The sequence below is a fragment of the Pristiophorus japonicus genome, chromosome 6, assembly GCF_044704955.1.
Source record: "Pristiophorus japonicus isolate sPriJap1 chromosome 6, sPriJap1.hap1, whole genome shotgun sequence".
NCBI classification, from domain to species: domain Eukaryota; kingdom Metazoa; phylum Chordata; class Chondrichthyes; family Pristiophoridae; genus Pristiophorus; species Pristiophorus japonicus.
In genome coordinates, this window is record NC_091982.1 from 193,570,812 (window position 1) to 193,586,611 (window position 15,800).

The 15,800-nt window shown below is 43.7% G+C and overlaps 1 protein-coding gene across 1 annotated transcript in view; it reads right to left on the minus strand.

Annotated features, from left to right (window-relative positions):
- The window catches only part of LOC139265339 (uncharacterized), a 514,006-nt gene that overhangs the window by 165,683 nt on the left and 332,523 nt on the right, over positions 1–15,800 (minus strand). The window contains exon 13 of the mRNA XM_070882307.1: positions 1,680–1,722. Coding sequence (XP_070738408.1) covers positions 1,680–1,722 — 43 coding nt within the window. The remainder of the gene's footprint in view (positions 1–1,679; positions 1,723–15,800) is intronic.

A 15,800-nucleotide genomic window follows, 5' to 3' on the forward strand; every position in this document is an offset into this window, starting at 1 on the left:
TATATCATCAGCAAACTTGCCTACGTTACACTCAGTCCCTTCTTCCAAGTCGTTAATACAGATTGTAAATAGTTGGGGTCCCAGCGCTGATCCCTGCGGCACCCCACTAGTTACTGGTTGCCAACCAGAGAATGAACCATTTATCCCGACTCTCTGTTCTCCGTTAGTTAGCCAATCCTCTATCCATGCTAATATATTACCCCCAACCCAGTGAACTTTTATCTTGTACAGTAACCTTTTGTGTGGCACCTTGTCAACTGCCTTCTGGAAATCCAAATACACCACATCCACTGGTTCCCCTTTATCCACCCTGTTCGTTACATCCTCAAAGAACTCCAGCAGATTTGTCAAACATGACTTCCCCTTCATAAATCCATGCGGACTCTGCCTGACCGAATTTTGCTTATCCAAATTTCCTGCGACTGCTTCTTTAATAATGGACTCCAACATTTTCCCAACCACAGATGTTAGGCTAACTGGTCTATAGTTTCCTGCTTTTTATCTGCCTCCTTTTTTAAATAGGGGCGTTACATTTGCAGTTTTCCAATCTGCTGGGACCTCCCCAGAATCCAGGGAATTTTGGTAAATTACAAACAATGTATCCACAATCCCTGCTGGTACTTCTCTTAAGACCCTAGGATGCAAGCCATCAGGTCCAGGGGATTTATCTGCCTTTAGTCCCATTATCTTACTGAGTACCACCTCCTTAGTGATTGTGATTGTGTTAAGTTCCTCCCCCCCACTGTTGGAATATTGTTCGTGTCCTCTACCGTAAAGACTGATGCAAAATATTTGTTCAGAGTTTCTGCCATCTCCATATTCCCCATTACTTATTCCCCGGTCTCGTCCTCTAAGGGACCAATATTTACTTTAGCCACTCTTTTCCTTTTTATATACCTATAGAAACTCTTGCTATCTGTTTTTATATTTTGAGCTAGTTTACTTTCATAGTCTATCTTCCCTTTCTTAATCATTTTTTTAGTCGTTCTTTGCTGGTTTTTAAAAGCTGCCCAGTCTTCTGTCCTCTCACTAGTTTTGGCCACTTTGTAGGCCCTTGTTTTTAATTGGATGCCATCCTTTATTTCTTTAGTTAGCCACAGATGGCTATCTTTTCTCTTACACCCTTTCCTCCTTACTGGAATATATTTTTCTGGAGAGTTGTGAAATATCTCCTGAAATGTATACCACTGTTCATCAACCATCCTACATTTTAATCTATTTTCCCAGTCCACTTTACCCAACTCTGCCCTCATATCTTCATAGTCTCCTTTATAGGCTTAGTACGCTGGTTAGAGATCCAATTTTCTCACCCTCCATCTGAATTTGAAATTCAATCATGCTATGATCACTCATTCTGAGGGGATCCTTTACTAGGAGATTGTTTATTAATCCTGTCTTATTACACAGGACCAGATCTAAGATAGCCCGTCCCCTGGTTGGTTCCGTTACATACTGCTCAAGGAACCCATCCCTTCTGCACTCTATGAACTCCTCCTCAAGGCTCCCCTGACCAACTCTAAGCAATGCATGATCAACTGCAGATTACAATGTTTTCACCACTGTCACTGCTTCACCATATTCTTAATCTAATCAGTATGTTAACTAATATACATTGGATTTTAATTTAACCTGAAACAAAATAGCATATATAAGCATCACATAGATTAAGAAACACTTACTTTTGTGAGTGGCACTGTGGCTATTTCCCCTGCCTTTTCTGAGCTGAAAGAAAAAAAAGACAGGAAGTATTTTTAAAACACACAGGCCAGATTATAAATGGGGATTTTAAACTAAAAACTCTAAGCAACGCATGATCAACTGCAGATTACACAAAGATATTTCCAACATTTAAATTAAGCATCTTTAAGTTTTCATCTTTACTACCTGGGCAGTAATCTGGCAGAGTGGATTGCCTGCTCATTATAAAACCTACCTGATTGTCATTCCATTGAAATAAACGGAATGAAAATCAGACGGTTTGTACAATGGGCGGGCGACAGGTTACTGCTCAGGCAGTGAAGGCAAAAATCTATTCTTATACACTGTTCACACAATCTTCTAAAAAATGATTATCCTTTCTGGAACACTAGGAAGTATACTGTGATGGACACTGACAAGGGGTAACAGAGCTTTTGGATTCAAAAATATCGATTGACTGTAACCTGGAATACTGTGGAAACTTGGGTATTTAAATCATGTTATCAATTAGATTGATTCACAGATTTACCGACAGGTTTCAATCTGAAGATAAATTAAGGATCTGTATCATCTTGTAAGATAAATACTTCAAAAGGCCAATTTTGGAGTTGCCTAGCATGGCTGTAGCCAATTGTGGGATATCTGATATATCTTGTAAGTTTTACAATAGTACATCAGTACGTCGGGGGGGGGGGGGGGGGGGGGGTGGCGCGGGCGGCAGAGGGGTGCTTTTTTCTCCCAAAGTACGCCCCAACGTCCATATAAAAATCTATCTATAATATCTTAAAACTTGCATTTCCTGTCTGCTCCATTCTCCATTTTTCTGTGTCCTTTTTGTGTTGATTTTTTCCATTATAAATTCCTATGCTGCATTTATCATGAAATATATCGAAGTAAATAAGTCAAATTGATTACACAATCTGGCCACCAATTTCTGACATCTACAATTCTCCCAGAATATTTGCTGAATTTATTTTCATTTACCATTGTTTTCCTCAGTAACTGAAATTTCTAATGTTCAAAACTAGGGTTTAACCAAAATAACAATAAAAATTTGCATATTTCACAATAACCAATTAGCCATTGAATTATCTTTGTGTCTTTCAATGCCTTCATTAATGTTTTTACTTGAAGGCTTTAGCCTCTGCGAAAAGGTTGGGTTAGAAGCTGTCAACTAAATTTAGATTGTGCAGAAGTCCCTTCTGACTTCTCGCTAACCCCACATACTCTGCATGACAATCTGCAGCTGATTTCACCATCCACTTCTCTTTCTCTCTCTACTCCCCCTTCAGACCACATGCTAACCCTTGTCCTTCTCCTTCACTTAGCTGGTGAGAATGAGATGCCCCTCTGCCAGTGGGGGAAGAGGAGATCAGCCTTCAGGAAGATGCAATGTGATTCTCACAAGTACCAGCTCAGATATTGGCACTACACAGATGTTAGAGACTAGGTTAGAGGATGTGTCTACACATGATGACTCACTGGGCATCATGTGCTGGTGAGGGGTCTTCTAGCCAGTTAGCGACACGTTGAGCTGTGCAGTTTCAGTACGTGGAGAGTGAAGTGCTAGGGTGATTGAAAATATCAGAACTGTGTGGTAAGTGAGGTCATAGGGAAATTCCATTGTATCTTATCCTGCACTGTAACTGAACCATTGTGCTATCTATTAAAGAAAGTCTTTGTGTTACTTAATTTGCTGTTAAGTTAGTATTGAATAAGATATTGCAGCCTCAAAATTCCGACTGGTCCATTCCACTGGTGCAAGTGCAATGGAGCGGAGCCCCTGCCTGTCCATGCCAGTAGCCAAATTCTGTGGATTGGATCATCTGTGCAGTCAGAGTGCACGCATTGAGCCTATAAAAGCAGTTTAGCAACCACTTCAAACTGGCGGTCGGATTCGATTATTTTTCACTAGTAAAGATTTGGGGCCTCTAAATGCCCTCTAAAAGATTCGCGCAACTCTCAGCTGGTGAGTTACATGCAGTCCTTTCAAGGGCGTAAAGTGCAGAACTTCTGGAGTAGACTGGGACATGAGGGAGGGGGATGGAAGATGTGCCCATGATCCTCCCAATCAGAATGTAAAGACCCAATGCAAATGAGGAAAAGTTCCAGCATAAACAAGTTTCACCTCAAATGCCTGCCTCCTCCCGCCCCCCCCCCCCCCACAAACACAGCCCCAGAAGTTTCGGGGCCCTGAAGTTGAAAAGTTACTTTATAATAGTTGTAGATCTGCTATCATCTGGGGATACGCACAGTTATCATAGGTGCTTCTTTGCCTAAGGGTCCATGCAGCAGAGCTGGTCTCCAGTCATCTTGGTTAATCCTTGCCACTGAACCAAGACCTTGCTCTGTCAAGCCTGTGTGGTGGCTGGTGTGCAATGACCACTCCACGTTAAAAGAATTCACGCACAGGCATCTTCCACCCTTCAAGATGTAACCTGGAATTTTAGGTCCCTCTTTGAAACACCTGTGAACTCACCTTTTTTTTGGTGTGGAAGCGGGTCATCCTCATCATGAGGGACTGCCTAATACTATACTAATACTATATTACACTAATTCATAGTGGTAAATTTCTGTCTTGTAATGCAATTTCAGTTTAGTTGGGTTATTGTTTGTTATGGAGCAGTTATTTGTACTGACCATTATGGATAGGTATTTGTGGGACTGGGCAATTTAGGGGTTTTAGTTTTTTGGATCACCTTTTCACAGACATTGGGATTTTTTTTAAATTATGAACTTTTAAAAGTTTGAAATCTGTTCTATAATTTTTTATAAAATTCGATGGAAAGTTTTATAAAACTGCCCATGGCATAGAGCAGTCACACATCTTCCTCCTTGTCATGGCAGAAATCACATTTTAGAATTAAATTATGTAGTTCTAATGATCTTGCATATGCCTTAAGACCTGTGGAGGATGAAAGAATGCTGCAATCGAAGCACCAGAGATTTCAGTTTAGCACCAGAAATTAATAGAGGTTGTCAGAAATTAGTTTCAGAAAAATCAGGTTGGCATACACAACAGCCACTAAACACTCCTAAAATCTCATAAGCTGTTAAACCGCTCCAGATATAATGAACAAATGTACAGATGGAAAAAGTACAGCGAAGCCATGGGGCCTCATTCCAGAAATGCTGATGCCATATCTTATAGCAGGATCCATCGCAAAACATGACCTTCCCAGAAGTAGATCTACATCCCCTGATAACATGACATTGTAGTTAATGGTATACTCATGTGGGAATCAATGGAGTGGAAAACAAGACATTTTCAGTATCCCATTCAAAGCTTTGCATACCAACAGCATCACTGTTCATAATTTACATGCTTGCTAATGCAAAAAGCTAAAAAATACTTCACAGCTGGGAAATTTATCTTTCAATAAATAACCCTCAGGTTATAAATAGGTAGAAAAAAGACAGCCACATTCAATCTACAATCGATAACAGAAGATTATTATTTATTTAAACTAAACTTCTTTGATTTATAGTTAAGGACAAAAATTTCCCCTTTTTCGGAGGCGCTAACAGGGCAGAAGACACTTTTCACCCGGGGAGTTGGGGAAGGGGGTGCTACCGGCTCACGGAAATTGCCCTGTGTTTAGCGCCCCGGGCTAATGTGCAACCTGCGTTGATGTAATCGTCACGCGCCAACCCTTTTCTGCCCTGCGGGGAAATTGCCTCATGACCCACAAGAGCGGATGTCAACGCCAGCTTCACTGGTCGCTAAGCTGGTCAACATCCGCTCGTGGGGCAGAAGTTAAATGGGAGGTCGCCAGTGCCCCGCGCCGCCATCTTACGTGTTTTGCTGACACTCGGGTCTTAGCGTGTTCCGGGCCGCCATCGAGCAACCCGGCACATTATTTTCAACTGATTTGAAAATTATTTATATATTAGCTTTTTTTCTTAACTTCCCTTATCCCTTTCACTACTGCCTGGATGTCAGTGTCCTGCACCTGGACATTTGTGCATACCATTCTATAATGGACCAATCAGAATGAACATGCATGTCCCAAGTGGATTGGGTTCCCATTTTCATTTGTGTGCTTGCCTCCATTGACGAATCTCCCTGGATAGGTACAATTCTTCAGGACATGATACAGGATAGCGATTTGGGGGTATCATGGGATAAATTACTGAAGCCATAAGCACCATGTGCAGCAGCAGTAAAGAAACCACATAAAATCTTGAGCCGCATAGTCAGAGGAATAGAGCACAAATCTCAGGAAGTGATTGTGAGTTTGTATAGATGTAGATGTGGGGTCCAGCCACTAAATTATGAGAAGGACATCTGGGCAGTGGGAAATATGAAATATGGCCAAGGATTAGCAGAATGGCAGATCTAATGGTGGCACCCACAAGATCCTGAAAGCACCAAAACCATATCTACTGTAACCTGGCTCCAAAGTGTCTGAAGGCCAGAATGCCTCGCTCAAGATTTCCCCCCCAAGACCTCCAGCGCTGCAGTCTCTACCACCAACGTTATGGACACTGCTGTGGCGGGCTGGTGCGCGGCGGTGGGAAATGGTTGCATTCTGTAATGAAGCTGCCAGCTGTTCCATTGATTTCTGCAATGAGGAAAAAGCTTCCTTGATGTTACAGCATATGAAGCCACTGAATCGAGACCTTTGTCATACATCACACATCTTGCTAGAGCAACCTCAGTGCATGGACAAAGGAGTGATGTTCATTGACCGTTCTTCTTTTCATATTGGACTGATGAACTCTAAGTCCACAACTTTTTCAGCCAAGGGAACGCATCTCAACAGCCTCTGCTGGAAACAACTGAAGCCTCACATCCACTCCTTGCTCCTTCAGGCTCAGTGAGTCACTTAATACAATATCTTCATCCCTATATTGAGACTTCTCCAGGCGAACGTGTTTGAGCTGGTACATGGGACCGATAAAGGCGGGTGATGAAGGTAGTGAAATAGCTGAAGAGACAGGGCCGCTAGAGGTGCAGGAGGCAGGATGATTATCATCTTTTCTCAACAGGTAAGGACTTACTTCTTCCTCCGCATTGTTCTCATCATTATCATCATCCTCTTCCTCCCCCATTGCTGTGCTGGATCTGCTGAAGGAGAGTACATATGAAAGGGTGTTCAGCACCCAGAGAGGATGACAAGTTACAGGCAGCCTAGAGTTCTATGACTGCTTCGTCCTTTAAAAAGTGGTGTAGCAGGAATAGGTACTGCATAGCACCCACTTCCCGACATCTGGCACTGGCCCATTGACCTCGCTTGCACCAACTTTCACAGCTGTTTACACCCCATGGAGTTCATTAGCTTAGACAGCGAAATCTGTTAACTCCCTTAGGTCAGGTATCCCCAGCCAGTTGGCTGCCTCTCCCAGGCATTATGTGCCAATTCTTCCTGGAACAATATTCGCAGTGGGAATCTCCCAGATGGTAATAAACAGCTGATGTATCCAACGACAGGTACTGGAAAGACCCTATTACGTGAGAGGTTGGAGTTGTAATGGGCCACATATAAAGGCTTGTGAAAGGTGTTCCAAGCAGGAGTTCTAGGTGGAAGAGTTATATCCATTTCAACATGATGTAGTGAAAATGAAGACGAGTTTATCATCATCATCATCATCATAGGCAGTCCCTCAGAATCGAGGAAGACTTGCTTCCACTCCTGAAGTGAGTTCTTTGGTGGCTGAACAGTCCAATATGAGAGCCACAGATCTTGTCACAGATGGGACAGACATTCGTCGAGGGAAGGGGTGGGTGAGACTGGTTTGCCGCATGCTCCTTCTGCTGCTTGCGCTTGACCTCTTCATGCTCTCGGTATTGAGATTCGAAGAGCTCAACGCCACCCCCCCCCCCCCCCGGATGCACTTTCTCCACCTAGAACGGTCTTCGGCCAGGGACTCCCAGGTGTCAGTGGAGATGTCGCACTTTATCAGAGAGGCTTTGAGGGTGTCTTTGTAACGTTTCCGCTGCCCACTTTTGGCTCGTTTGCCGTCAAGGAGCACCGCATAGAGCATGTGCTTAGGGAGGCTCGTGTCTGGCATGCCAACTATGCGGCCTGCTCAGCAAAGCTGATCGAGTGTGGTCAGTGCTTCAATGCTGGGGATGTTAGCCTGGACGAGGACACTGATGTTGGTGTGTCTGTCCTCCAGGGGATTTGCAGGATCTTGCGGAGACATCGTTGGTGATATATCTCCAGCGACTTGCGGTGTCTTCTGTACATTGTCCATGCCTCTGATCCATACAGGAGGGCGGGTATTACTACCGCCCTGTAGACCATGAGCTTGGTGGTAGATTTGAGGGCCTGGTCTTCAAACACTCTTTTCCTCAGGCGGCCGAAAGCTGCACTGGCACACTGGAGGCGGTGTTGAATCTCCGCATCAATGTCTACTTTTGTTAATAAGAGGCTCCCGAGGTATGGGAAATGGTCCACTTTGTCGAGGGCTGCGCCGTGAATCTTGATGACTGGGGGGCAGTACTGTGCGGCGAGGACAGGCTGGTGGAGGACCTTTGTCTTACGATATTAAGCGTAAGGCCCATGCTTTCATATGCCTCGGTGAATACATTGACTATATCCTCGAGTTCAGCCTCAGAATGTGCGCAGACGCAGGCGTCGTCCGCGTATTGCAGCTCAACGACAGAGGTTGGGGTGATCTTCGACCTGGCCTGGAGGCGGCGTAAGTTAAACAGCTTCCCACTGGTTCTGTAGTTTAGTTCCACTCCAGCGAGGAGCTTGTTGATTGCAAAGTGGAGCATGGCAGCGAGGAAGATTGAGAAGAGGATTGGAGTGATGACGCAGCCCGGTCCGGACGTGGATTGGGTCTGTAATAGATCCGTTGGTAAGGATCACGGCCTGCATGTCATCGTGGAGCAGGTGAAGGATGTTGACAAACTTTTGAGGGCATCCGAAACGGAGGACGATGCTCCATAGACCCTCACTGTTGACAGTGTCAAAGGCCTTTGTAAGATCGAAAAAGGCCATGTATAAGGGCTGGCGCTGCTCTCTGCAATTTTCCTGCAGCTGTCGCGCTGCAAAGATCATGTCTGTTGTGCCCCGTAGGGGCCGAAATCCGCACTGTGATTCCGGGAGGAGCCCTTCGGCCACAGGGAGAAGACGGTTGAGGAGAAATCTAGCGGAAACTTTCCCAGTGGCTGATAGCAGGGAGATTCCCCTGTAGTTTCCGCAGTCGGACTTGTCCCCTTTTTAAAAGATGGTCACGATTACTGCATCTCTGAGGTCTCCCGGTATGCTCTCATCCCTCTAGATGAGGGAGATGAGGTCATGTATCCGCGCCAATAGCGCCTCTTCGACATACTTTAGCGCCTCAGCAGGGATTCCATCCACACCCGTAGCCTTGTTATTCTTGAGCTGTTTTATGGCTTTGCCTACCTCGTGCAATGCTGCGGTTTCACTGAGGTGGTGGCGGGTCGCATGCTGAGGGATGGAATCGAAAACACTCGAGTCAAAGGTCGAGTCTCGATTGAGGAGATCTTCGAAGTGCTCCTTCCAACGGGCCCTGACAGCCTCGGTGTCCTTGATGAGTGTTTCCCCGTTCTTGGCCAGGAGTGGGGTGGGGCCTTGGGAGTTTGGACCGTAGGTGGCCTTGACTGCAATGAAGAATCCTCGCATTTCGTGGCTGTCGGCCAGTTGTTGTATCTCCTGTGCTTTCTCCATCCACCACCTGTTCGTTAGGTCCAGGGTTTTTTGTTGGACCTCAGCTTTGAGCTGTCTGTAACGTTGCTTTGTTGCTCCCGAGTTGGATTGTTGCTTGAGGCTCAGAAATGCTCTGCGCTTGCGATCTATTAGTTCTTGGATCTCCTGAACATTTTCATCAAACCAGTCCTGATGTTTTCTGGTTGAGTGACCAAGTGTCTCTTCACAGGCGCAGGTTATAGAGGCCTGGAGGGCAGACCAAGCGCTGTGGGCATTCAGCATCTCAGGGTCATCAAGGCACGCCAGATTAGCTGTGGGGCGCTGGCTGTGTAGGGCTCTCCTAGCTGGCCCTGGCATTAATTTTTTTGCGGCACTGCTTCTGCTGTCCCCTCTGCTTTGAGGCTATGTTAATATCGATGATGGATCGGATTAGGCGGTGGTCCGTCCAGCAGTCCTGTCATGGCGCGGGTGATGCGCACATCCTTGCGATCCCTGGCTCGAACGATGACATAGTCGAGCAGGTGCCAGTGTTTGGAGCGAGGGTGTTGCCATGATGCCTTGTATTTTTCACTCTGGTGGAACAGGGTGTTGGTGATGAGGAGTTCATGTTCTAGACATTTTGTCAGGAGTAGGGTACCGCTGGAATTGGCTTTCCCTACCCACTCTCTGCCAATCACGCCTCCTCAGAAAGCTGTGTCTTTGCCGATCCCGGCATTAAAGTCACCTAGGAGGATTAATTTGTCACGGGGACGCATGACAGGGATGTCTTGAGGTTGGAATAAAAACCATCTTTAGCCCCATCCATTGCATTGAGTGTTGGGGCGTACGCACTGATGACTGCGGCAAATTGTTTGTGGGATAGGGTAAGACGAAGAGTCATGAAGCATTCGTTAACCCCGCAGGGGGAGTCTTTGAGGCTGTCGACCAGCTCATTTTTGACGGCGAAGCCGACTCCATGAAGGCGGTGTTCTTCCTCTGGTTTTCCTTTCCAGAAAAAGGTGTAACCTCCACCATGTTCCTTGAGCTGGCCTTCCCCTGCCCGCCAGGTCTCGCTTAGGGTGGCGATGTCGATGTCAAAGCGTCTAAATTCCCGGGCAACTATGGCGGTGCGGCGTTCTGGCCTGTTGCTGTTGGAATTGTCCATGAGGGGCCTGACATTCCAGGTCCCGAACTTCATATTAACGAAGTGGAAGATACCTGCGCATGAGTTCTTTTAACGTGGGGTGGCCACTGCACACCGGCAACCACACGGGCTTAGCTGAGCAAGGTCTTGGTCCAGTGGCAAGGGGGTCCAAGACGACTGGACACCAGGCACTGCTGTATAAGCCTAATTGTCTACAGCGAGATGTTGGCCGCAAGCTCGGCGCCGAGTAGCGCCACTGATGGTAGGTGGCCTGAGGCTTGATTGGGGACAGGCATTAGGAAGGTCAGCTGTCTGCTGGGGTTCCGAGGGATGTTTTAAAAAGTTTCTTCCAAGGTTTCCAAGTTGTTTAAAAGTTTAAAAGTATTTCCAAATTGTTTAAAAAGTTACTCAGGTTGATTAAAAGTTTAAAAAATAGATTACGAGTTGGTTAAAAGTTGATAAAAGGTCTAAAATGTAAATCAGTAGTAGATTATAAAAGTTTTCCCAAATTGATTTAAAGTTTAAAAGTTGATTAAAAGTTTAAAAATTGCTTAAAAGTTTAAGATGTAAGTCAGTGGTAGGAATCCCGGCCCCCCGAAGAAATTACGGCAGCTTGGTCCCTTCGGCCAGTTCAACGCCGGTCCCGGAGTCCCTTCGGTCGGTTCGACATCGGTTCCAGAGTCCCTTTGGCCGGTTTGCAGTTGTGGCCACTCCCATAAGTGTCCAAAGAAATTTGGATAGGTACGAGAAAGACTATGGGCTATGATATTTTCTAGCCATCGGGACTGACCAGATGGACTGCAATATTCTTTTCCTGTCATGTCCGTTCCTATGATGTCCTAGCTGCAATTCAAGAAACTCATCAAGTGAGAAACTGGGGGTGAGAATTTATCACTCCATGGTACAATGCATCAGCCTACTGCCAACTTAGAATATGCATTAGTTGGTAGCTTGGTGACATTAGTTAGCACTCTGTTGTCAACTAATGCATATTTTAAACCCTTCTCGCATTAATACCTGCTTCAGCTTCTTCTGCAATTATATGATGTCAATGAACCTAATCATATTTGCAACATAGCAACATGCAAACAAGTATTAAGATTTAAAAAATATATATCTTGTCATGGCTATTGAGTTATGATCTAAGGTAAGCACGTTTGCTCAAAAGATAGAAGTTTAGGGTAATAATGCTCCATTTAATTTATAGAACTCCAATAACATAGTACTTGCATCAACAATCAGAAGCAATCCTGTGCTTGATGAATCACAGCTGCATTTGCTACTGGAATTCAGTAATTTAATTTAAACAGCAGGTGTTAAGTGCCACAAAGCTATGTACACGCTGTTATGCAAAGTTTGTGAATTAGGATCATTGCTAGATTTTAACCTAATTCTGAACAAGTGGGTGTTAAAAATCACGCAGTAATATTCATAAGAGTGCTATGCTAAATTGCTGTAAAAGAAATGAGTGTCTTATGGTGAATCCTGGCAGGGAACAAGTGTTAAAGAACATTTCTATGAGAAGTTAGAGCATTGCAGTGAAACGCTGTCAAAAATGAGAGGACCTGAAGGAAATACTACAAGTAATGACAGCACTGGCAGCAAGATACTGTGAGTGACAATCATGTCAAGATGAATCCCTCAGAGATAAGACGGCCATTCAAATAATGAGAGCATCACTATGAATCCCTACAAGAAATTAGAGCATTACAGTGAGGTCCAGGAAATGAGGTCACTGCCGAACCACAATGAAAAACAAATATGCCATCTAGGATCATAAAAATTTGTCGAAGCAAAATTAAAATATCACAGCAAATTACATTAAAAATGAATGCCGGTGTCTCATCACCAATCTGTTCTAATGAATAAGCTCTGCACCAGACACAAAACAAGAACACAGCTAATCACTGGGAGAAACAGGGACATTGTGGACAATCACAGGAGAAACAGGGACATTGTGGACAATCACTGGGAGAAACAGGGACATTGTGGACAATCACTGGGAAAAACAGGGACATTGTGGACAATCACTGGGAAAAACAGGGACATTGTGGACAATCACAGGAGAAACAGGGACATAGTGGACAATCACAGGAGAAACAGGGACATTGTGGACAATCACAGGAGAAACAGGGACATTGTGGACAATCATTGGGAGAAACAGGGACATTGTGGACAATCACAGGAGAAACAGGGACATTGTGGACAATCATTGGGAGAAACAGGGACATAGTGGACAATCACAGGAGAAACAGGGACATTGTGGACAATCATTGGGAGAAACAGGGACATTGTGGACAATCACAGGAGAAACAGGGACATTGTGGACAATCATTGGGAGAAACAGGGACATTGTGGACAATCACAGGAGAAACAGGGACATTGTGGACAATCACAGGTGAAACAGGGACATTGTAGACAATCACAGGAGAAACAGGGACATTGTGGACAATCACTGGGAAAAACAGGGACATTGTGGACAATCACAGGTGAAACAGGGATATTGTAGACAATCACAGGAGAAACAGGGATATTGTGGACAATTACTGGGAAATGAAAGCATCGTAGCTAAACACAGAGAACCGCATTTAATGGAGAAAAATTAGAACAATGTGCCTAATTACAGAGAGAAATGAGACGAACAAAGTTAATCACTCAACAGCATCACAACTGATCATTATGAGAAACAGTGGTTTAACAGCTAATTACAAGGAAAAACAGAAACATCATGAATAATTTCATTAAGAAACCCTCAATTATTGGACATGTTCCAAAATATTGTGTGAATCTGAGCAAGAAGCAAGTACTGCATTGAAGTCATGGTTAGAAGTTATAGCTGTACAGGAAAGGGTAAATTTACTGATCCTACACTCTCAGTGGGAGCTGCTCTCAGATGAAGCACTAGTCGAAGAATTGGTCTACAGTTTTCTAGCCCTGTCTCTGATCCACACTACCTTGAAGCATGGCTCCCCACTGAAAACACAGGATTGGTTAATTTACCCATAAATCTCTCTGGGAAAGAGTATTGTGGCAAGCCACTACAAGATGAATGAGCATCACAGTGAACGGCTGAGAAACCATGTCCCAATGACTGATGGCAAAGCTCTGAGATATCAACCCCAATCATCACCAGAAATAAGAATAACTTGTAAAATTGCTAAGAGATGAATTGCTGCAAGGAACTAGAACACTGCAGAAAATTGCAGCAGGGAAGAAGATCATGGAAAATCCTTCTGAGGGCGTAAGCTCATGCATGTTCCAGCAGGGAGAAGTGGATAGTGGTTAGGACAAAAAACCCTGGCTGATTTTTCTCTCCTTAGACTAGTTTTGCTGAGATTAATTATAATATCCTATTGCTACCCCAACTGAGATCATTTAACTTACCACAGACCTGCGAATGAACTTCAGACCCTCATAGTCGTTTATGGCTCATTTGTGTCATAGCAATGCATTTTTCCATTCAATCATTAAGGGAATCATTCATAATTGTTTTAAGATTAAAAGTCGTGTAACTGGTGTCCTTTGATGATCAAGGCATATAGACTAGAAAGTCCAGGTTTGATTCTTCGTTTACGTTAAGTTAGCTTGGTATTACAATTGACTTCAGTGCCTAAGGGTAGGTAGTGGCAAAAAAAAGCCAGAGTTCACCGCTCCTATCCAATCACGCCTGCTACAAAGTGCCCATGTGTGGAAGTGAGATCATGACAGGATCCCCTTTCATCGCTGGAATAGTCTGACTACACTCATTATCCAGGCTCACATGAAAATTGGCATTTGGGCAAGGTATCGAAAAGCTTCTCATGTACATGGAATCATATCTCAGCAAAAATCAGTGGCCTAGATGTTCAATTATAATGTTGGTGGCAACCCTTTAAAATGAATGAGTTACTATGGTTACGACCAGAAAATCTAAGCCGATAAGAAATAGTTGAGAAAATCATTAATATAACTTTTCATCACTTAATATAGATTTTTTTTTTAAATAGTTTTTAAAATTATTTTACATAAAAGGCTTATATGCATCATTTCTATCTCCTTTGGATTTTCTTCACCATGAAGGTATTTATTTTGCATTTTATTTATAAATAAAGATAAGCACCAATTTGGCAATGCAAACAGGTGCACTTAATGATATATTTCTGGAAACAACTGTCCAAAGTGGTGTACTTTTATGTGACTCTAGCCTTCATTTACATAATCTGAAGAATATGGTTTAGATTAATATTTTCACAAATATATTAATTTAGTTTCCCTACAGATAAATTTCCATAAGCACATTTTGGAACATAGCTCATTCTTAAAAATGCAATATTATTATTATACTGTCAAGTCCTATGTAATGACATTTTAGCACTCAGCAATCTATGAGGACTTTGTTTTATGTTATATGTTTATAAATATTTATTAGCTGCATTATCTATTCAATCTAAAATTACATTTCTCCCAGAACAGTTTTTCCGTCTGGCTTTTAGACCTGGACTTTCCTACCATTGCCACTGCAAGAGAGAAGTTTACAGAAACTGGTCCCCTGCTTCTCTGAGAAAAGAGCCGACTCTGACCTCTAAGCCCCAGGCGGCCGATACTTGTCACTCGCCTGTCAACCTCACAGGAATAGTAGATTTGGAGTACGACCATAAGTTAGCCAGCACAAAGGATCGTCACATCATTAATAACTGCAGCAGAAAGGGAACAATTAATTTTGTTGGCATTTCCTGGTGAATGTTGTTTGAAGTAGAGACAGCTTGACCACAAAGTTCTGAGTTCATCTCTGCGTATTCCATGTAATCTCTGCATAATCTTTTGATAGTTGGATGATGGCAGGGGAAACGTAAACTTGTGCCTTATGAAGGACCTTGGGAGAAGTCTTGGAAAATGAGGGAGTTTGAGAGAGTATTGGGGAGCAGGGGTGGAGGGGAGTGGGGAGGGAGAACAAGCAAGTGACTTTATTTGATGAGTTGACTTTTACTGGGTGATCAGTTGTGCTCTCCTTACTTTAGCAGCTGGCTGTTCTGTTCCACTTCCTCTCCTCCTAGTGCATGCTCCTTGTGTTGTGGGAATGCCCAAGCAAGATCTTCTGTGTCTCTAAACCCTGGCGAGTGAGTTTCTATGTGTAGCGACGATGTACTTTTGGTAAGACCTCCAACCTAGCCTCTTCCATGTTTTCATCCTCTTCATAACACAAAATAAAGGTATTCCCATTGACAGATCTACATCTAAAGTGCAAATTAATACTTTAAGCAGAGCTGAGGGCACACACGGCAGAAGAGTATAGTCTTAATGAAATGGTACAACAAACCTAAAGCTGATTAGATCCCCCGCCAATAACTGTTTAAGTTGAGGACTTTTAGCACTAT